At 41.4% G+C, this 22736-nt stretch overlaps 4 protein-coding genes across 4 annotated transcripts; all 4 read left to right on the forward strand.

The window, feature by feature from the left end:
- The first annotated feature begins 27 nt into the window (after nt 1–27).
- Nucleotides 28–11677, forward strand: slain1a (SLAIN motif family, member 1a). The gene is made up of 9 exons (XM_008433731.3): nt 28–797; nt 3546–3682; nt 5563–5679; nt 6761–6871; nt 7048–7197; nt 8413–8754; nt 9337–9525; nt 9617–9950; nt 10812–11677. Exons 1-9 carry the CDS (start codon nt 352–354, stop codon nt 10885–10887), a joined length of 1902 nt encoding a protein of 633 aa, XP_008431953.1. The 5' UTR covers nt 28–351; the 3' UTR covers nt 10888–11677.
- Nucleotides 11678–12666: 989 nt separating this feature from the next.
- On the forward strand, nt 12667–14223 carry LOC103479367 (p53-induced death domain-containing protein 1). Its single transcript, XM_008433751.2, has 3 exons — nt 12667–13079; nt 13179–13342; nt 13588–14223. The coding sequence occupies exons 1-3, from the start codon at nt 13059–13061 to the stop codon at nt 13820–13822; spliced, it is 420 nt and encodes a 139-aa protein (XP_008431973.1). The 5' UTR covers nt 12667–13058; the 3' UTR covers nt 13823–14223.
- Nucleotides 14224–15030: 807 nt separating this feature from the next.
- kbtbd7 (kelch repeat and BTB (POZ) domain containing 7) lies at nt 15031–18770 on the forward strand. The gene has a single exon (XM_008433764.3). It carries the CDS (start codon nt 15450–15452, stop codon nt 17331–17333), a length of 1884 nt encoding a protein of 627 aa, XP_008431986.1. The 5' UTR covers nt 15031–15449; the 3' UTR covers nt 17334–18770.
- A 787-nt stretch (nt 18771–19557) lies between these two features.
- On the forward strand, nt 19558–22050 carry LOC103479386 (ras-related protein Rab-33B). The gene is made up of 2 exons (XM_008433774.2): nt 19558–19870; nt 20853–22050. Exons 1-2 carry the CDS (start codon nt 19613–19615, stop codon nt 21297–21299), a joined length of 705 nt encoding a protein of 234 aa, XP_008431996.1. The 5' UTR covers nt 19558–19612; the 3' UTR covers nt 21300–22050.
- Nucleotides 22051–22736: the final 686 nt, after the last annotated feature.

Here is a 22736-nt window from a genome sequence, read left to right on the forward strand (position 1 = left end):
TAATATATTTAATATCAAATTTTAGAGCAAAAAAGTAAAAAGCTACAAAAAAAAAAAAAACATGCCAGTAAACACAGATACTGCACATATCTGTGCTTTTAAATGTCTTCAGAGTGGCTATAACAAACACCTCCTCGGTGGTGGTGTGATGGGGAATTTAACTCGAAGCTGCTGACCAATGAGATGCAGGCTGTGCAGTCATCCCAGCAGCAGCAGCAGCAGCAGCATCAGTGTGAGTCTGTCTGTGAGTAGTAGCTTTAAGGGGGGGAACCTGGACACCCTCACTGAATCGAAAGAGACCCTCTGCCAGCAGGCCGTGCTTTCCGCTCCTCTCAATGTGCTTGTTAGCAAATGGAAGCAGAGGTGCTGAACCCCCAGAGGATGGCGGACGTCAACGGCAACAATAAAATCGCCAACGCGGAGCTGGAGGTGCTGAAGCTCCAGGAGCTGGTCCGAAAATTGGAGAAGCAGAATGAACAATTGCGGAGCAGAGCGAACGCTGTAAACAATTGCTCCGTCGGCCCTCATCTCCAGACCTCGTTGTCGTGTCTGCACGGGGCCACGGCGTGCCTGAGTGACAGCTTCTCGTGTAAATATGACGCTTCGGGTCCGACTCGTCCGTGTTTCTCGGCGCCACGGGCGCCAGCGGAGGAGCCGTTCGCGTATTTTCAGCCGAGCTCCGCGTCTCCTGGCGCCGCCGTGGAGGACAGCGGCGCCGCCGGTGCCACAACCGTGTTGGACGAGGTCGATGTTTTGGACCTGAACACCGTGCTCCCCGTCGGAGAGCCCGATAGCTGGTAACCACTCTGTTCTATGTCAGACACCTTATTGTAGACACATGTTTGTGCTTTGCATAAATTCATATGAAAAACTCTGTGTCACTTGTGTTTCACAGGCAAGACATGTTTATTTATTTATTTATTTTTTACCTCATACAAGGTAATCCAACATGATTTACAAAAAAAAAAGAAAAAGAAATGAACAAAGGGAAAGAAAATTAAAAAAAATTTTTTTTAAATAATAATAAGATGGTCTGAGCTATTGGAGTAACACACATGAAATATTCAAGAACAGAGCTTTGAGGAACCCCACATGTGATCTTTGTTTACTCAGGATTAAAACTTATGAGGGACACAACAATTGTTGCATTGTGACCAAAACACAATAAGCTAGAGTTTTATTATTCGGTTGCACTTAATATTTTCTTTTTGATTAATGTCTGGGGCAGCCCGTGGCACAAGTGAACAAAGCTTTTGCTTTGAGAAATAGCTATGTCAAAATTGCATACTTGTAATTACATTTTTTAAAGAGTAAGCTGACCACGAAATCCATTTTGAAGTTTTCTAAAGAGCAAACTATAAACATGATAAATTTACATTTATTTCAGATTGAAAAGAAGTTGCAAACATGTTACTTTAAATCATCCAAGGGGAAATCATAATATTCTGATGGCGATGCACCAATCAGTTGGCCAAATCAGACAGTCATCATCAGTGATTGGCAGGTTGGATACTGGAAAAGCAGATGTTTTTTTTTTTTTTATCTCCTTCTGGCCTTTAAATGCGCCAAGCATAATAACTCTCACCATGTTCAGTCTTTAAATTAATCAACCAAGCCCTTGTACTGTGATGTTTTTGAGTGGAATAAAAATCAGATAATGTCAGGGTCAGACTTTGATGGAGACAGTCTTGCCATCCCTAGATTTTTAGGTGGACTCAAAGCTAGTGCCGCTATCAGAAATCCCACAACGGCTTTGAACTCTTCTATGTGTTACAATCCATAGAAACACTGGCAAAGAAAACTGAAAATTAATATTGGCCAGGAAGAGTTTGATGGCTGCGTCTCTATGTCAACAACTATTATTTAAAGCTACAGTTAGTATTTGTTTTGTAAACAAACAAGAGAAATTAATTGACTCATTTGGTCTTAAGCTGCTGTAAAGATTTGCAAATACAACCCCCCACCCCCCCCAAAAAAAACAATGTCTTTACTGCTACCAAGATCCTATACATTTCATACCAAAATCTTGTAATTTACAGGATGTGACTGATCACATCCTCCAAGACCCTTGAATTTAAAGAATTCATTGTTCGTCCACAACTTGACTAACACAAAAGTACAAAGGATCGAGCTTGGCAGAATTTCTAAGACACGATAGCAATGCCGTGGTGATTGGCGGAAAATGGCCCCAAAATCAATTTCTTCCTCCGTGTGCCTCCTTTGATTATGCTGTTATTCTTCTCATGGATTACACTCAGAAGCACTGGAAAGACAGTGTTTTTATTTTCACGAGGAAGCTGCAGTAAAATGAACCTGAATCTTAGGATGCAGGGTGCAGCATATGTTCTGGGATGGATTTAGAAACAATGACCCCCTTCAGTCTATGATCAAACAGCTCGGCTTTGTGTGTGGTTGTTCAGCCCCGGGCTGAGCTAGTGCGGAGCGCCGGAGCTGCTGCTGACTTGGGTCGCTCTCAAACTGAACTGACATGCTGACTACTGAAGCAGCTTTATGTATCTGATGCGATGATGCGGAAAATGTAGCACACAGCTGATTGCAGCACTGATGGGGGTACGGCGCTCATCTCCTGCCCTATCTTTTTTCCGTCTAGCATGACAAGCTGACCTTAAAATCACTCTAACGCTCTGCTGGCCTAGTTGTTGAATTTAAGGTCGCTCCTGTCTTATTTATGTTCTCTTAACTTTGGAGAGACCGGGAATAGATCCTTGCTAGATTTATTTCAGCACTCTGCCGAGAAGGCGTAGCAGAGCTAACGGAGAAGCAACTTTTATCATTTTAGATGTGTCTTCTTGTTTTCTTGAGATCATTACATTTCTGTTATTTTTTTTTCCATATAGTCCTCTGTAACAGTTTTGGTCGGAGGCTTGCATACCCTCGTCGTTGATACGATTCCCATATTAATCATTTGTGTAACTGCTATTTTGGGGGATGGATTTATAACTCAGATTATTACGACGTCAAGCCTCAAATTCATGCAACTCCACTATTATCTGGTCAAATGTCCCGTTTTATGCTCATTATTATCTTCTGTAACCATCAATTTTCTGATGTAGCTCTGGCTGGATTTTTAACCAATCCTCTTCTCAGAGTAGGTAGACCTCATTAAACTTGGTTGAATAATGTCATATATGAAGTGTAAAGCATGGCCCATCAATTTGTCCAGTGACAGAGGCTTGCGATGTTTCATCTCCTTAATATTAGTGAACATCGCAAAACCCAGTTTTAACGTGTTTGGGGTCACTGTCCAGTTGGTTCAAGCTCACAGCTGCTGATTTGAGCTGAATTTGAAAAATATATGTGCGTGGATATCCTTTTTGATTGTTGCATCAAACAGAACAAAATTCAAAACTCTCTCTCTCTCTTACATTTAGTGAAAAAATACATAAAGCACTCACTGTGTTCAGTTTTGAGCTACTGGTAGTGAGAGATTTCTCTGTAAATGAGTAAGTACCGCAACGAGTGAGATTATTTAAATGTTGTCTGTGAAGGCTGCAGAACATGACTGAAGTGCTTCTGTGTCTCAGGCTGTATGTGAATCCCAGAGCCAAGCCGCCCAGTGAAAGCACGCTCAGCCCTCTCCGGTGGTGCAGGCAGGTCCTGGACCACCCTGGGCCGGAGGTGGAGCTGGCTAAGATGACGCTCTGTCTCAGACTGGACCAAGGTACAGCGTGCTTATCCCTCAGACAAACAGAATTCATCTACAATCACATTTTAAATGGTCAACATGGTCAATATGTTAATTGCTGTGCAATGTTTATCCCTGAACTTGTTCCTTCAGTGTTTGAATTTACAAACCTGAGAGAAATACCTTGTTGTTTGTTTGTATTGCTAATTCTAGCTAGCGCCCATGAATTAGCAAATTGGACTGTTTTCTTCAACTTGCAGCTAAAATGAACTCAACTCGGGTGTGATGAAATTGAGTTCTGACTTTAAACAAATGAAGCACAAGATAAAAACATTATACAGCAGGTTCTTTAGCATCTATTGCTAATTATGCATTCTATTTGAACTTCAAAGTTGCATTTTTTTAAGACCTTATGATGGAAAAAGTTAAAACTGAACATCCCCGGGAAGTCAGAAATTTAATTTGGAAAGTCGGAGGTTCCAAATTAAATTTATCATCAGCTTTTCTTGCTAATGGTAGTTAGCCTGGACACTGAGCACATCAGTTAGTAAATCCCACAGTTTTTCCTACTTGCAGCTATAACCAGCAAATCTGTCATTCATGTGCTATTATAAGTCACATCAACAATTTACAATAAACCAAATCTGATTTCTGCCCGTCTAGAAACAGATGGACAACCTCTTACCACTAAGGCCACAATCCAGTTTAAAATATATTATCAACATCTGGGACAAGGGATTATTAAAATTACCAAAAAAAAAGATATTATGAGATCAGTTTATATAGCTTATATGTATATAAATGCAATAACTGGTACATATGTGTGCCAGTAAATAACATTTGCTGCTGGACTAGACCCTTAGCTGTAATGCGTGGGGATGTTGTTACCATAGAAACACCGGTTACATTAAATGCACATTTGAAGCAGATTTCACAGTTTCAACAGCCTGCTGAAGAGACTCTTCTTCAGTGAAAGCTCGTACATTGGTACAAGATGTTCATGGATGTGATTTTGTTCACGAAATATTTCCCCGTGGTTAAATATTCTCACAGCGTGGGCCTGGGTCCACCCTGTGACTCGGTAATGAGCATCGGTGTAGACGTTTCAAGGACTTGTTCTTTCTCTCAAGTTGGCTCTCCTCCTCGTGGGTCCTGAATACACCCCTGTGTCTTGAACAAACCAGAAGCAGTTTTGTAACTTGCTGTGAATGCCGGTTTTATTCGGTAATGGTTGGGCCTAATTGTGTAAGGAATGCAAAGCGCTCCACTTCGTCGGGAGAGCCCCTCTCCGACTGCTAATAGGCGAGGATGGACCCGGCGTTTTACACATTGGACAGGTCAGACGATGAAGACCAATTTACTCAACATTTAAGAACATTTAAAACGTTAAGCATTTGCTTATGCCCTACTAAATTTCAGTCAACCTTAATTTGAAGTAAATAAGTTAGGCGTTCAGCTAAGATATTAGGTCACATTTGATGAAAATTAGCAATATTCAGAAACGTGATGAATTGAAAAGCATTGCAGTTTTGTGACATAAAAGATTTGAAATAAAATAGACGTAAGCTCAGATTCTGAAGCAGTCCATGGATATAATTTCATTTTTGGATTGTGATGTAGCTTATATGCACAATCCCTGCTTAACCTAAGACCCAGCTCCAAAAAAAATAAAAAATAAATATCTGTGCTTTAGTTTAGCTCAGTAAGCTGCTATTGGACACTAAAGCCTCTCTTACCATCTTTGCTTTTTCTGATCCAATCATTTAAAATATCAATTCTGATCTGTAAGAGGCAGATTAACAAGGGCGTGAGTGTGTTAAACTGTATTAATCAATGTGCCGTGGGCGAGTGCGTAACATAGGGGAAGGGCGGTCGGTCTAACATGTCCTTCACTGCATGTCATCTTGTTTCTGTAGCAAAGCGGTGGCGAGGAGTGTCCTCTGTCCGTCCGTACAGCTGCATAGAGGGACTGTCCACCCTCAGCTGTCCCGTCCTGCCTTACACTAAACCTGCTGCACTAACTGAGACCCCAGGTAACACAAAGTTGTGCATATCACCCCAACTAACCACAGGAGTCACTCCAGGATGATTCCATCAGAATTTTGATTCCGTTAAACCAGACTGGAGCATCCGACTGAGGCAAAATGCTTTACGGAACCAATAAAGTCAATCAATGATGGATATTGATCAGATTTTTTTGGTGTGTTTTTATTAGTGTTATATTTGCATTACGTTTATCATTACACAAAGGCAGGTTTTAGGATGTTCCTGACACTGCCTGCTGTGCTCATCTCAAAATGAAATATGACAGCAAATTAGTACCTGAACGTTTTTGCAGAGTTTATGGGATGTGGAGAAGAAAGATCAATAGGTTGTTGTGTCTTGTGCGATTATTCATAGCCCTTCAGTTTTTAGCAACACGAGCCTCAGTGTGTGCTATTGGGATTTTATTAAATTGATCAGCACTAAGAAGGACGTGATTGAAATGTGGAAGGAAACTGATACATGGTTTTGAAACCTTTTGTACAAATAAATACTTTGTAGAACTGAATTTCACTGCAGTAACACCTGGAGTCTGAATATCTACCAGCTTTGCACATCTGAACGCTGCTTTTTTTTTTGATGTAAAAAAGCTCAAGCTCAGTCAGATATGCTGGAAAACATCTGTGAACTTTCAAGTCTTACCACAGATTAGAGAAGGACACTTTGACTGGGTCGTTCCAAACCAATGATGGTGCTTTGAGCTAAATCTTTACATTTATCTTGCCCTTTGAATATTTAAAGTCCCTTAGACTCTGTGCGTAATCATCAGACGTAACCTTCTTCAACTTCAAATTCATATTCTAATCCAAATTAATATGAAAGTTGCGCCAAAAGCAGTTGTTGCTTCCGTTATTGACATAACCCAGATTCTCCAGTGACCTGCTTCATGCTGCTTGGAATCAGATTACATCAAATTGCAGAGAAGAGATTATATATACAGTCAGACCCTGAAGATGTTTGGAGACAAACGGTCTCATGTTCAGCTGGAGAACAACTCAATCCAGCATATTTTAAGGTAGAAACAGCAGTAAAGTAAGGCTTAAATATTGTGTGTTTTGTTTCCTTTTGAAGCCCCGGTGCCATCGTCAGTCCAGCCCGTTGTCCAACCGGCTCCCCCTCCCAGGGCCGGCTGCAGCCTCAACGACAGAGCGCCCACCTTCCTGTCAAACTCAGCCCTCCACAGTAAGACCTCGCTGTCAACATGTCTGTTAGTCACTCAACTCCTTTAGTCGGAGTGAATCAATTAGGGATGAACGCATGAGCACACATGCAAGTGTTATCTGCCCACGGAGCATCTTTAATGGGTGTTATAAAAAAAAAAAGCCTTTTGAGAATGAGTGCCGCCTTCATCGTTTTAGATGTCGGTCGCCGCCACGCAGCCATCACACCCCAGTCCTCACTGGACAGTGACATAGGTGTGTCAGAGCTGGAGGAGGACTCCATCTCCATGAGCTACAAACTGCAGGACATGACGGACGTGGAGGTCATGGCACGACTCCAAGAGGAGAGTGAGTCACCTCTAAACTGAAAATATTATTATTTTTTATTATTATTATTTACTCTTTATTTAGCTAAAGTAACTCACAGAGATTTAAAAGATCTTTTTAAAAGAATTCCTGAGCAAGGCAGACAGCAGTACAGGTTACGGTAGGAGGAGTTACAGCAGGCTAAATATTTTCATACATACAAATATAAATACATATTCATAATCAGCGTTTTCATCAAGAAATACATCTGCATCTTTCTTCTACTAGTAGAAAGCTCAAACACTTGCTAGTGGAGTTAAATTCAATTGGCGAACCTTAAGAAGAAGTGATGACTGTTAGCAGACAAAATTTTGAATTTTGCAGACAAAATTTTGAACAACTTGAGTGTTTTCTCTGAGTTTCAAGCATAAACTGACAAATAATTTTATTGCATACATTGTAAAATAAAAATCTGCAGCTTTTACTTTAGTATTGACTCATAGCTCTCCTGTGTATCGGTAATAGCCATGATGAGCAGAACTGACCCAGAGACCAGACCCTGAGGGACAACAAACGGGCACTTATCTAACCGTCCCAAAAAAAAAAAAAAACCTTAGAGGCCAATATGTGTATGTTATGTGTGTGTGAATGATTGTCTTGTTGTAAAAGAGTACATAAATAAATATTTTCCATCATGTGAGAAATTTGTAGAAAAGTATGAACGTTAAGCTTTCAAATTTGTGAAAAAAACTTTTAAAAAATTGCAGAAATTAATTGGTGGTTCAAAAAAAAAACCCCACCAAGTAATAACAACACAACATACAGTAAATTGTAATGTGAGTCAGCCAAATTATAGCAATTGTTTCTTCTTTTTTTTTTTCCCATTTGACCAAAGCATTCAATAATTTTATTGAAATGAAAGATGAATTTACTCTAAGGATTTTTAAGCACCTCGTGGATGGTGCTGTATCTCCGCTCGTGCTTCTTTGTTCTGTCTGTGGCCCACAATGAAAATGCTGATCCATGGTTGTATGGAGGGACCGAGAGGGGCGTATGACCTCTGAAACGTTGACTTTGAGTAGCCAGCTCATAAATTATGCAGACCATTTCAGAAATATGCCCTATATCAGTCTGGCTTACTTATACGGTGACTGAATAATAGATGAGCGGTGCCTCTATTCGGACTATATCGTATACACCATACAGCTCAGACTCGCGTTTTTATCAGGATAAAAGTATCCATCCCCTCTCCTCTAGGCCTTCGCCAGGACTACGCCTCTACCTCTACCTCAGCCACAGCCACAGCCGGCCGTCGCAGCTCCAGTTTCTCCTTGCACTCCCTCAGGCGCTGCGAGTTGGACCTGGAGGAGGAGGACGAGGAGGACGAAGGCTACGACCAGCTGCCACCTCCTCAGCCTCGACTCTTTCGCACGGGCTCTATGCAGCGGGGCAGCATGCCCCACTCTCACACCTTCTCCAGCTTCAGAGACTGCAGGCGCACGTCGGCCGGCCCCCAGTTTTCACTCAGCGGACTCTCTCAGCTGTCCGGACCCTCCAGCCTGATCGCAGACACACACGCAGCCTACAGGAGCGGCGCGGGTGAGTGTTTTCCGTTTGCAAATCCAAAGCTGATGTAGGACTTTTGCATGCAGCCCTTTTTTTTTTCTCAAAACGTTTTAATGCAGTAGTTCAATACTGCAAGATCTGAGCACAACTGTTAAAAATGTAGGGATGATATGCTGATATTAACAAAAGTTCTGAATGAAAAAGAGTAGTCGGAAGAAAAACATCTACCTAAAGCCCTAACTCTTCTCTCAAAGGTCAATTCATTATGCCATAAAAACTAAGCATCAATCAAATATGTAGATACACCTTTAAGCAAAATATATATAAAAAAGGAATAATAACAGAGAAAAAAAGAAATCTTTTCTACTGAGTCAATATGCCACATTTAGGGTATGATATTATTTTTTTTAAATCTACTCTCTTTGGGTTTTTTTTTTTTGCCAGATTACTACACAGATTTGTTCCATAAACAGAAATACAATGTTCCATTTGCTGAGTTATAGTTTTTTTTATTTTTTTTTTTATCTCAGATCCTCTCATAAGTGCTATTTCCTTTAATAAATCTTTTTTTTTTTTTTTGCAAACGTGCTAATGTGCGCTAACATTGTCGAACAGACAAGCTACGGAGAAGCATGCCCAACCTGATCCGAGCTCCCAGCATGCCCAGTGTTCCCAGTATTCCGTGCCTGGCCTCCCCCGTCAACCCACCCTCCAACGGCCCCTCCTCTTTACCACCTATGCCCTCCCTCCGGAGCAGCCAGAGCTTTGACTCGTCCAGCGGGCTCCTCCGACTCCAGTCCTCCAGTAAGACCCATGTGTCCAAAAAATCAGCCACATGGGGCTCGGTTCTCTCATAATTCAAGCCTGTCTTGTGTGTTTCCCACTGTGCTTTCAGTCCCTTCCCCGGGTCAGCTCACCCAGCGAGTCCAGAGTGTCGGAAACTTCTCCAGCACTCCACGACAGCAGCTGAAAGCCACAGCCTACGTCAGTCCCACGGTGCAGCAGGGCCCCACCTCCCCTTCCCTGTCCACCTCCATCAGTTTGAGCTGTATCCCGAGCAGTACGGCACTTCCTCAGCCCCTGAAAGCCAGCGGAAGTTTGCTGCCGCACGCCCTGAAGGCCGGCATCAACCAGTCGGCTGCCCTGCGCAGCTCGCTTCCTCGCCCGGCTTCCTTAGTGGGGGCAAGTGGACTTCCGCGTGCGAGTAAAATCATGCAGCCCACGCGCAGGTATGGTCCAAACTGCACCATCAGGTACAACAGTGGGGTTTTTATTAATCTTTTTGTGTTGTTGTTAGGACAGTAATTTTTTTTTTCAATTTTCATTTTCAGATTCATGTTCTTACTTGGAAAGTGCTGTGTTTTGTTTCTTTTAATATAAAACTTGAAAACAAAAATAAAACTGGGCGTCCTAATCATTAAACTAAATTTATGTGGTAGGTACTCATAAATTTTTATCAGTTATCTTTTTCAAAGGATCGTATCAAGTTAATTTAGGATGAAGCAAATACAATTTTTATTTTTTTTGTTGCTGACCTCTGTTCTTGTACAATTATGGCTTGGTGTGGTCCTATAATACTAGTAGCACTTCAGCATGCTTTGTTCTGTACGATATAAAAGCACAAAGCCTGATCTGGACAGGCTTCAGATATATTTTACTGAACTTTACAGTTTAAGTATGCTGGAGTTTAAGTCAAACTTTAAACCAAACAAATCCAGTTAGTGACGCAGAAAACAAAGCACAGAGAGGAAAAATTGAAACAAAGCGAAACTACTTGTGGCAAACGTGAAAAACATTTCCAATAGCTACAGATCAGAAGCGATAACTGAGCATCAGCGTAGCTGCAGTAATTATCTCATGCCAGTAGGGGGCGACGCTGGCTCAGGTCTATATACAAACTGCGCGTCCATGCTTCTACATATCTCGTTCTTCATTCACTGTTTTAAATGAAGCCTGATTGCACTAGCACGTGTTCCCTCTGTGTTCTGCATGTTTCCTAATCTTATTGTCAGTGTGTTTGATTGGGTTAATTTGTTATTTATTACGTGCTTATCAGATGCTCAGTAGACTTGTTTCCTTCTTCCCCACAGTTTGCTCGCTCCTCCGAAGAGCCTGGCTGCTCTGAGCGCCCTGAGGGACGGCAGCTGGAAAGACGGCTGCTACTGAACCCAAACGGACTGAACCAAGGTTGAAGCCTGAGGGCTGCACAGGGTTACTCCGCATGGGAGCAAAAGTACTGAAGTACAAAAATGATGCTGCCAAGAGCTCCCAGAGAAAGTGACTGTTAACGTGAACACAAAGACTGAGAAAAAGTGTGGATCCAGCAGGCTGGATCTAAGCTACCTGCTTCAACACTGATAACACAACAATAGCAACAGGCAATACTCTGATAATAAGATGCTAAATGTGAAAGAAGAAATCCACTTTTATGTTTTGTTTTTTTTTCTTTTTTGAGTTTTCTTTGTTGATGATTATTATTTTTATTCATTAGAATGGAAATTTCTCTCAAGCCTAACGCTTTCGTACACGCTTTGAATGCTTTGGATGGTTTTCTGTGGTTGATTTTGCGAGCAATATTATTTCATTTTTCATTCCGTGGTAAGATGTAGAAGAAGGCTCAAACTGGAATGACGTTACTTCCTGTTAAACAGTGTTGTGTTTCTTGACAGTTTTGTTTTATGGCTGGATCTTGCAGCACTTTAGATGGGAATCATGATTCACCTGTAAAAGTAAATCATCTGATATTTTTTTTTGCGTTTTTTTAAATCAAATATGATATTCATTTGCACACACATTTCATGTTGACGCTACTTTCTTTCATTTTCTGTAATTACATGAAATCTTTACACTTGTTTCATAAATTTAATCGCTGCAGTAATATTGCACATGCTTTTTATGGATCACAAGGACAAAAAGAGGGGCTTAATTTTTAAAATGAATAAATCATTTCAAAGCATCTTTGTCCGCTCTCTTTCTCTCCCCCGGTACAGTAAGGAACAAAATGGATTCAGAATCGGTTAAAGCTCAAGTTGAGCAGCACATTTCTGTTTTGTTTCTATGTGTAAAGAGATGTTGACGGTGTTCCGCAGCGTCTAGATCAGAGCTGTTTACTCAAAACTGTTCTTCCTAACAGGGAAAGATGTGCTCTAGAATTTTTAATTCTTAAGCCACAAGACGTAGTAAAAACTGACAAGAGATTTAACAGTAGAGCCGCAAAGAACATGGATATAGTTCCACAAAATAGTATTAAGAATGAAAAACAACAGCAACACCTTGAAGAAACATACCTTTCAAACACATTTTATCTCAGATTTAGATGTTTGTTTGTTTTTGTACACAGATTTGAGAAGCCAAGAGAATAACTGAATTTATGACATATCATTGTATCCTTGGGTGCTTGGGTTTTCATTTGTGTTTGTGTTTTGAGTTCCATATTTAGTCTTCCCATATTCAGTTCATTTCTTTGCGTTTAGTTTCTTCGTGTCTTCCTGTGTAAAGTTCTTTGTACCTTTGGATTTATTTCCTTTTTTCCTCTGGGTTTTGTGTCTAGTTCAGCTTTCTTTGTGTTAGTGACTCACATTGCCTTAGTTTGCCTGTTTGTTATCTTCCTAATTCCCATGTTTATTCATTTGTGCTCAGTGTCATTCTCCACTCTCACCTCAGTATATTACCTCTGTTTTTTTATTTGTTGGTTCTTCCTATTGGTCTGTCCATGTTCCATGTCCTGTCTGTCTTGTTCCACTTCTGCAAGTTTATCATTAAATCCTTTGCTGTGTTCATTTCTAGTTCATGTCTGCATTTTGGTCCTATTCACAATCACAAACTATTAAACATGACAGTAATAGTCGTTCTATTTTTCTGTTCTTTTTTCAATCAAAATTACATAGGATGCATAAAACATCCTGTGTTGTGATCAGATTCTGAGCAAATCGTTGATTCAAAACAAATATTTGTTTTGATACAAAAAAAATTGTATTTGGTGGATTTTAAATGGCTTTACATCAAACCCAATGATTGATATGTTTTTTTTTTGTAGCTTAATGCTGCAGGATACGTTTCATAATAAATGTAGAAAAGGAATGTTGAACTATTTATATGGTGTGGGCTGTAAAAGTGAGGCAGAGCATTGAACCGGACAGATGTTTGCTGCAGCGAAGACCCTGGAAGAGCTGAGCTGACTAATCTTTAACATGCTTGTGTTTTGAAGGGAAGTCTCCAAAGTAACGTTTAGCCTTGTACAGTTAAGAAGCCATAAGTATATTCTCCTGCTGTTGGGGAAACTTGCTCTGTACGTGCTAAAATCCTGGCCCCGGAGCGGAAGGCCGGTATTTCTAAAAATGCCTAACAAAGCTCAAGAGGTAAGTTTTAAGCCTTTTTTGACATACAAGCTTGACATACACTATATCTAAGATTGCTAGAGCATTTATCGTGCCTTTTAAAAAAAAAAAAAAAAACAGGATGCTGTGACCAACCTGAGTACGCTACAGGAGATTTCCCAACAACTGGGTTTTGAATGGACAGTTCTGGCATCTCAACTTGATTTCAGCAGGGCTGAAATACATCAGTTCCACACCAAATCAACAGAGAAGGGCGAACAGGCCAGGCTCATGTTGGAAAGATGGTACTATGTGTGTGTGTGTGTGTGTGTGTGTGTGTGTGGGTGCGTGTGGGTGGGTGTATGGGTGTGTGTCTGCGCATTCAGGTTTCAGAACTTGATCTTTTTGAAAGAAGAAAAAAAAACTAACACATTTTATTGTCAGTAGTTTTAGCACCACATTTACTTTGTACCACTGGATCCTGTATGGGATAAAAAACATTAGAAAATTTTGCACCTCTCCTTTTTTCTGATATTGGATTGATTACCAGGTACGAGAGGTCATGGGACAAGCCAAATAAGACCAAATTACTCCAAGACGCACTGGAGCGAGCGGGTCGGCGTGACCTCGCAGAATGGCTGCGCTGTCTCCACTGGGGTCATCAGAAGTTGAGTAAAAAGGTGGAACTGCCCTCAGCATTCCCCTTCATCATCACCGTCCATAAGACCATCCGCAACCAAAACGCCCTGCGCAGAATCAACGACCTCAATCACAAATTCACCTAAAAATACATGATTTTTGCATACAAAAGCCACTCATCTCTGGTCATATTTATTACTGATCTTACATTACATGAATAAATATTAAGCCTATAGATCAGTGTTTCTCAACCCTGGTCCTCTCCTCCCCCCTGTCCTGCATGTTTTAGGTATTTCCCTTCTGCCACACACCTGAATTGTATCTGGGTGATTAACAGGCTTTGACGGTCATGCAATCATTTGAATCAGCTGTTCTGGAATAGAGGCACATCTAAAACATGCAGAGCAGGGGGGCAGTGAGGACCAGGGATGAGAAACACTGCTATAGACTAAATTAATATCACTGACCAAACAATACAACTATCTTATGTGGAGCTTCTTGTCTTGTAACTAAATAAATACTTTGCAATAAAGCTACAACGCAGTTATCAGGGCTCCGAGTGAGTTATTTTAATTCAAAGTTTATTTGTTAGTCTTTAGGATTTTCTACAACTTGTAGGTTGTTGTGTTGGGGAAAGGGGTCAATTTTAGGTACATAAAAAACCACGTATTGTTATAAAATGAGGTTACCGAAATCACTCACGTTAGGGCTGATATTATTAATCAATGCAAAAATTATGATTTGTTTATCTTGTAACTAAAAGCCAAAAGCAAGTAAATTATCCCAGAAATCAAATACTATGGGTTTAAAATGTATTTGTACCTTTTAACCATCGCAGAGTTAAGACGAAAGTAAATGTGCAGTTATGCTTATGACATTTTGTGAATCAAAATCGTGCTGTTCAAGTTTTCGCTTCATTATGCTGTCCTTGAGTAAATTTAAGATAAGGTCATTGGTCATTTTGTATCTATTTACATCATTATTGCTCTCATCAGTTGTTAAAAATGATGCAATATTTATCCTATTCCATTTATTAGGACCTGACAAACGATACTATTCTGTTTAGTCATTTAGTTCCTTAAATTATTTATGTCTCTCACGGGGAAATAAGATTTCTCTAATAAAATCATTTGAACACTTAATTAATTGAATCTCGGTCAACCTAACCCGAATTGACACAGTTTTGCAAACCAATCAGAAGGTTGAGCTATATTCTAGCAAGGTTGTGAGAGCGTACAGGTTGAGCATGCAGTAAGGCTTCAAAATAAGAGATTTAATTTTCTGTTTTGGAGTTAGAAAGGTTTTGATCTTAAATAAACAAAGTAGCTAATGTTGTAAAATAAAATTATAGAACATTATAAGGAACTCAAGATATGAAAATAAAGCGGGAGAATAAGCAGTATTTGTGATAATTCACAGAGACGACACATTATTCTGAAACTCTTTCTCCGGAAGTAAGAAGCAGCCCACTCCAATAGACGCCTATTTAGTAGTATTGTAGCTGGCTGCTTGCTATCAAAACAAGAAGAAAAAGCTTTGACAGTAACATGAAGTGATGTTCTGTTTGTGATTAGTAGATTATATTTCATTCAGAAGTGAGACTAAGCTCATTTGGACACCGAGAAATGTTAGTTTTTGGACACTCAGGGTTCGGCAGGAGTGTATTTAACCAGGTTTGATTTTCATCGACGAGTCGGTAGAAACGCAGCATGTTTGCCGCCTGACAACTTGTGACTTGGGCTTTAAAAGTGTTAAAAGTGCGAATTTGCAGTAATGGCCTCGTCGCTGGGTTGCTTCAACGGTCCGGAGGTGCTGGAGGACGTGAACCACGCTCTGGGCTTGATGCACGAGCTGAAACTGATGTACGACTCTCGGTTGCTCTGCGACGTTACCATCGGGGTTGAGTGTAATGATGATGAGGAAGAGGAGGAATCGCTGGAGCAGCGCGAGGGAGGAAGAGTTGACGTGGGTCAAGTGTTTCTGTGCAGCCGCAACGTCCTGGCCGCTGCCAGCCCGTACTTCAAGAGCATGTTCACGGGCGGGCTGAACGAGAGCGCCCAGGAGCGGGTGCTCATCCGCGGCGTGGACTCTGGATCCATGTCGGTCATCATCGATTACTGCTACACGGGCAAGGTGACCATCACGGAGAGCAACGCGCAGAGGCTGTACGCGGCGGCCAACATGCTGCAGCTGGAGTACATCCGGAAAGCCTGCTCCGGCTTCATGAGCAGGAGGCTGGATCACTCCAACTGCGTGGGGATGCTGAAGTTTGCGGACACCTACGACAATCCGGAGTTAAAGGAGAACGCCCAAGCCTTCATTGCCAAGAACTTCTATCAGGTGTTTAACGGAGGGGATCTGTGCGAACTGAACTCGGATCAGTTTAAGGAACTGTTGTCTCTCGATACTTTGGACGTGGACTGTGAGAAGACGGTGTGCTCTGCAGCTATGCAGTGGCTGGAGGTGAACGCACCTGTGGATAAAGAGGACACCCTGCAGGTGCTGAAGTGTGTGCGCTGGAGCTTGTTCTGCGAGAAGGACAAGTGTTACCTGGAGAGCCTCGCGGCGAGCCCTTTAATCGAGACATACCTGGCATCTTTCTTCAGCAGGTCTGCGGAGGACGGCTGCGCCATGTCTGCGCCTCTGGACGCACTGAAACACAGAATAGGCGTGAGCGCGAAGGAGATGATCCTCTTCTTTGGCCTGCCCAACGACAACATCATGTGCTGCGACCCTTACTCCGACGACCTGTATTTCATGGCTCCGCCTTTGGAAGATCTCAGCAGTCAAGATTACAAACGCTCCACCATGGAGTCGCTTATCGTTTGCGCCACGCCGGACAACAACTTGTACTTGGCTTCCCACCTTTCCAAACACTTCTGGCTGTACAATCCAGTCCTCAACAGCTGGCAGGAGTTGGCGGAGAGGCTGCTGGGCAGAATCCACTCGGGGATGGGCTACCTGAACGGCCACGTGTACCTTCTGGGAGGAAGAAATCCAGTCACAGACGCCCGATTAAAGGAGGTGGAGTGCTACAGCATCCAGAGGAACCAGTGGACGTTGGTGGCCCCGCTGCCTCACTCTTTGGGGAAAATGCAAGTGGTGGCTCTGCACGATCACCTGTACGTGGTGAACAAAAGGAGGATGCTCTGCTACGACCCCAAGAGAAATCGCTGGCGCCACTGTGGCTCGCTCAGAAGGGACAAGCTTCACAAGGCCTGCGTCTTCCAGGAGCAGATCGTCTGCGTGTGCGACATCCCCGTGGTCAAAGCCTACAGCCCGGCAAGAGGTGAGTGGAAGAGGCTGGGGGACATCCCCATCGACAGCCGAGCGCTCAACTACCAGGTGATCCAGCACAGCGGCAAGCTGCTGCTCCTCACGCAGACACTGCTACAGCACAACAAGAACAGGGTCCTCATCCACGAGTACGACTCCGCTCGGGACGCGTGGAAGAACATCATGGCGGTGTACGTGTCCACCCTGGGGCCCGTGTGCGTGTCGACGCGCGTGTACCCGGCGTGCCTCGGGTCCGCTCACTGCTTCTCCACGGAGGAGGACGACGACAGCGGCTCCAGCGCCGACTGGGACCTGGACGGCTTAACGGATGCAGACTCCGATTCCGGCAGCTCCAGTTCGTTCTCTGATGAGAACTGGTAGGGAACCGATGTTCCCTTGTCAAAAGAAGTGTTTATTTATAATGGCTATTTATTTTTTATTGGGGGATTTTTGTTTGCCACTGGTGAGGTTTTAGTATTAAAGCAGCCATTTAACTTGAACACATAAGTTAAGGACTGGGAGGTTATTTTTCTTTTTTTTTCACCCACTTACAGTATTATATCACTTTGAGATTAAGTAAATACAGCAAATGTCTCTGTTTAATGACAGACCACACAAGGGCATGAATTGGGAGGGAAAAATAGAACATTGTTAAAGGTTTTTACAAATATTCTTAAAAGTGTGACATCCTTTCACTGCCAGCACATGGGATTGACACCTTTTTCTTGCCATTACCTGAACACTACTTTTACCATATATGTGTTATTCCTGCTTTCACAGGGACAACTTTTTTTTTTCTTTTTTTTCCCTAAGCTGTTAATTTTTCAGACCTTTTCATTATATGGTTTCCTCAGTGGGATCGTCTGATGCCTACATACACGTGAACAACTTGGGATGAAGTGTGGACTTTAGACATTTGAATTGGTGGTTTCGTCTCATGGTTGGTGCTTTAAGATCTCTCAGATGTATTTGTGTCTGTTTGCGAAACACCAGACTTCATTTGGCTCCTCCAAAGCTGTGGGAACTCTGGAACTACTTTTTTTCCCTATTTATTATTTTTAAACATATGGACACCTATAGAGGGTAGTTTTTAATTATTTATACTCAGAATTTTTCCATAATGACATGTTTTTGATCAAATTTGTGTTTAACTTGAACATACACTCGCACGCCAGCTTCAGATTGGTGTAAAATCAGAATATTGAGGTCTGGCAGCTTAAGTGCCTCTCGTTTATGACTCCAAACTAAACTGGACGAAAAACGGGGCTTTTTCTATGCAGATGATGTGATTCTGCGCTTAGCAAGTGGTTGTAAAATTTTTAGTTTGAAACCACAAAGTCAGTGTTTTGCCGCAGTCTCAGGTTTTGGCTCAGAAGCCTTCTTGCCATGTTCGACTTTCTTTTTGTTGTGATTACGAGTGGCTCATTTTGCGATTATGTATTCAGATCTATGATTTTTGTGTAGAAGGATAATTTAATTTCTGCATTCCAAAATGAAATGAAATTTATTCTTGTTTTGCTTTATCGGCAGTATTTGGTCCAAAATGCTGAGAGATGGTAGGCATTGAACTGCTTTTGGGAGCATAAAATTTATGAAATGCAAGACCAACAAACTGCTTCTGCTTAAACAATCATGATGTGGAGATGAATCGGTATTTCTGTCAGCATACAGCAATGCAACATTAGTATCTGTGGGTTTTATTTTACCCAAAGGGTTCATAGCGATGAGTGTTAGCCTGACTCTACATTTTACTTTTACATTTACTTTTTAGGAGGTGATTTTATTGTATATGTCAAAAATAAACTTGTGTCCAACATATCTAGAAAATGTCATTTTGGGGTCTTTTGTATTAAACCACATGTTTTGAAGTAGACTTCTGACACAGTCTGATCAGTACATGGAAATACAGTACAGAGAACCATGTGTTAACATGGAAAACTGGCTTTCTAAAAAATAAATTACAGCAGTTTTAACAATGAATTTAAACAAAAGATGGACCTTGTGACATGTTTTGATCAGTTGGTAATAAAATAGAACCCATGCTGACTATTAGTGTTTTTCTTGAGGTAAAATTGGAATTTTACCAATTTTACCTCTAAATGGGTAAAATATAGTCACATATTAAAAATCTGAAATAACCATGAAAACTTGAAATTGACTAACTTTAGTGTTTATAGAGCCCACACATGCTCATACTGCACAATTTTAAATATATATATATATATATATGGGGGTGGGCCAAGATTAGATTACCCCTGTATGACCTTGAGATATGATAGTTTTCCATATGGCAGTATAAATTAAAAAATATAATCAAAATGTGAAAAAGAATAAAGAAAAGCAACTCCTTCAACTACCCAAGATATGTGGAAGTCTTTCATTAAACTATTTAAAAAATATGTTTTAGTGTATAAATGAAATAAAAATTCATTTAATTTAAACAATACAAGTGATGTTCTTTTTCATCATTCATTGCATGTAAAATGTGCACAGTCCGTTTGCTAATTTACCTCAAAGAACTCCCAAAACACCAAAACAATAACCTCAGACAGATTTTGCGTATTTCCAATTATTTCCTCTTGGCTACGGGTGACATCTAGCGACGCTTTTCTAAGTTCTCGCGATATCTTACCGCCGTCCAGACAGCAACGAGATGAGCCATGGCAATAGAAAACAAACCAGAGGAAGAATTTGACACAGTTTTCAGTCTGAATGATTCCCTGGAGCTCTCCTCTCATTCAGAGCATGACTGTGGAAAGGCACGAATCTTCAAGATAATAGTCATAGGAGACTCAAACGTGGGGAAGACGTGCCTGACTTACCGTTTCTGCGGGGGCACTTTCCTGAAAAACCCAGAGGCAACTATCGGGGTGGATTTCAGGGAGAGGACGGTGGTGCTGGACGGAGAGATCATCAAGGTGAGGTGACACACGTTAATAATTATCCACAAGAAACGATAAACGGGCTCTGTCTGGTGTGTTGGGTTTTATTGGAAGATTGGAGGAAAAGCGTTCTAGTCATCACATGAAATAATAGTTTGTTTAATGAAAAACGGGGCTAATGGGCTACGGCATTCCACAATTTAAGATTTTTATATTTTACTTTGACATTTTTTTTCTGTTTACAAAAGTCTATAATTAGAACTGTTCATTCAACAGTTTTCTCTTTGATGTTCTCATCAAAGGAAAACAGGTGCTACATCTCATGACACAATGCCTTGCAAAAATATCAGTATTCGTTACAGTCTCAAACACAAATATGTTTTCTTTGACTCTTACACGCTAAACCTCCAAAAAAAAAAAATGTGTTAGGACTTGTCTCTACCAGCTTTGTGCATTTAGAGACTTGTGTTAATGCCCATTCTTCTTCACAAACGGTCTTGTGTTCAGACAAATAGGAAGGAAAGCATCTATAGACATCCATTTTGTAAGGACTTTGACTAGGCCATTCTAATTCGTGGATTTGCTTTCATTTAAACCTTTCTATTCCTATTCTGTTTACGTTTGCTTTTATGCTGGAAGTGCAAGTTTTAGCTTAATAAGTATATTGGTTGTTTCCCCAGCAATTGGCCTTTGTTGAGTCTACAAAAAAATTGGCCAGTTAACAATTAATCTTCTACTAAATTAGTTGACAGTTATTTTAATAATTGATTAATCACAATTAGTTGCTTCAGCCGTAGTTTCTATTTCTTCTATAAATGCTACGACAAAATACTGTCAACCAGCTCAGTCCCAAATCACATTTCAAAGGCCTTTCATCATCATTATAATACGGATTCTTGAAACCAAACTCCGCAAACCAGACGTTTGTTTTCTCGTCCCGCTTGCTCGGTAAGAAAACGATGGCGTCGCTCTTGCTGTGCGCGCTGAACAACAAATCTGCTTCTGCCTCCTTTTCCAGTTGCAGATTTGGGACACAGCGGGTCAGGAGCGCTTCAGGAAGAGCATGGTGGAGCACTACTACCGCAGCGTTCACGCCGTCATCTTTGTGTATGATGTGACCAATCTGCCATCCTTCGAAAGCATCCCCGAGTGGATTGAAGAGTGCAGCAAACACTCCGTGGGGCCCCTGGTGCCGCGCATCATCGTGGGAAACAAATGTGACCTGAGGGAACATCGGCAGGTGGCCGCCTCTGCCGCCCACTGTCTGGCCGACAGCTACAACTTCCCCCTGTTCGAGACTTCGGCCAAAGACGCCGCTGAGAAAGAGCATGTTGACGCCATCTTTCTGACTTTAGCTTATCGGCTGAAGAGCCACAAGCCCCTGAGACTGAAGCAGCTGAGTGAGAGCTCTGTTAGGGAGCTGAGGAACCAGAGAGAACAGGAAACGACATTTTGTCGGTGCTAAGGTCTGCTGTGGGCTCACCAGGGTGGACAAAGGCCACGGGATCCGTCTGTACATCTGTTTAAAATCAACATTGTCACCAAATTAGTGAGCGGTATTTAAAAGGTAGAAAGAAGCTTTCTGTTGTTTCTAAAATGCTCTCTGGTTGATGTGAGGCACAGGTCATGGTCATGGCAGCAAAGACCGATCGGTAGGAGCAAAAGTTTAACCGATACTTCTACAAAATGCATGAGTCAATGTGGACATGTGTCAAGTATTTGCACTTCAGGAAACGATTATGATCGACAAGAAATGCCTACATCAATCTCTCTCTGGCAGAATTATGTTCCGTCATTGAATTACAATGCAGACTGCTGGACAGAAAATGAAAATAAAGTGTTTAAAGTCACCAAAGCAGATAGAATGACAATGGAACTGTGGTGAAATTTGCAATCAATTTCTTTTTCTGTATGCATTGCAAACACAAGTCTAGAATAATGATACGTATCAATGTTAAGTGGTAAAATGCTGCTACTTTGTAGGTACAAAATATAAATCCATACAGCTGACCTGCAAAACATATCTGGAATAAGCTGTAGTTCCTAGAAATCAACACGAAATGTATCAAACATGACTGATTATTAAGTTGCATGTAAACAGCTTAAACATGTTACAAAAGCATAACAATTTGACTATTTGAGCCTGAGTGATGGGAAAAAAATCCACACTTTGCTATGCATTATTTATAGAACTATAAAGGGAGCTGAAACCTTTGGATCAGTGCAGTGTTGTGATTGTTATAATCAATGTGGCTCTGTTTTGATCATTAAATGTGCAGATGATATCAAAGTAGAGGGACCGTTTCATGGTATTGGAAGCCAAAACAGCTAGAGGGCTGATGCAGGGGCGACCTCAATGAGGACAAAACAAAGGAAACGATCGTCTAGCTCTGAAGGTCATGAGCCAAACACAAAAGCCTCGGCATCAGAGCCCTTCCAGGAGAGAAAGTGAATGGCATTTCATTTATCAGAGTGCGGATCTCTGATGACCTCGCGCTGATCGAAGAACATCACCGCTATTGTGAAATGGGCCAAGCAGAGACTGCAATTTCTGGAGAAACTGAAACCAAAGTCGCTCCTCCCTACCAGCATCTCACATCATCCCACTAGGCTGTGGTTTAGTTGCGGTTTTCGATGAGGTGTTATAGATCTCTTCCCAGAGCAGCATGCAGAGAGTGTAGCAAAAATAAATAAATAAATAAAATTATTAAATTCTGTAAGTTGAGTGTGAAAAGAGTTTTCTAAGGCTCAATTGTATGTCCAGTTAGTAGGAACAGGTTCACCCCCTTGTGGTGTGAACCAGTGGTTATTTTATTACATGGAGTTTTAACTGGATTTACTCATCCCCAGTTTAACATCTGGCCTCATTAGTCATGGTATTTTGCATGGTATTTTGCTTATT

This window comes from Poecilia reticulata, chromosome 2, assembly GCF_904066995.2.
Source record: "Poecilia reticulata chromosome 2, P_reticulata-male-v2, whole genome shotgun sequence".
NCBI lineage: Eukaryota > Metazoa > Chordata > Actinopteri > Cyprinodontiformes > Poeciliidae > Poecilia > Poecilia reticulata.

Coding starts and splice junctions, on each gene's coding strand:
- kbtbd7 (XM_008433764.3), top strand. CDS start 15,450: ATGGCCTCGTCGCTGGGTTGCTTCAACGGTCCGGAGGTGCTGGAGGAC.
- slain1a (XM_008433731.3), top strand. CDS start 352: ATGGAAGCAGAGGTGCTGAACCCCCAGAGGATGGCGGACGTCAACGGC. Junction 7,198..8,412: donor GGCACGACTCCAAGAGGAGA/GTGAGTCACCTC, acceptor CCTCTCCTCTAG/GCCTTCGCCAGGACTACGCC. Junction 9,951..10,811: donor ATCATGCAGCCCACGCGCAG/GTATGGTCCAAA, acceptor TCTTCCCCACAG/TTTGCTCGCTCCTCCGAAGA.
- LOC103479367 (XM_008433751.2), top strand. CDS start 13,059: ATGCCTAACAAAGCTCAAGAG. Junction 13,080..13,178: donor TGCCTAACAAAGCTCAAGAG/GTAAGTTTTAAG, acceptor AAAAAAAAACAG/GATGCTGTGACCAACCTGAG. Junction 13,343..13,587: donor AGGCTCATGTTGGAAAGATG/GTACTATGTGTG, acceptor ATTGATTACCAG/GTACGAGAGGTCATGGGACA.
- LOC103479386 (XM_008433774.2), top strand. CDS start 19,613: ATGGCAATAGAAAACAAACCAGAGGAAGAATTTGACACAGTTTTCAGT. Junction 19,871..20,852: donor TGGACGGAGAGATCATCAAG/GTGAGGTGACAC, acceptor CTCCTTTTCCAG/TTGCAGATTTGGGACACAGC.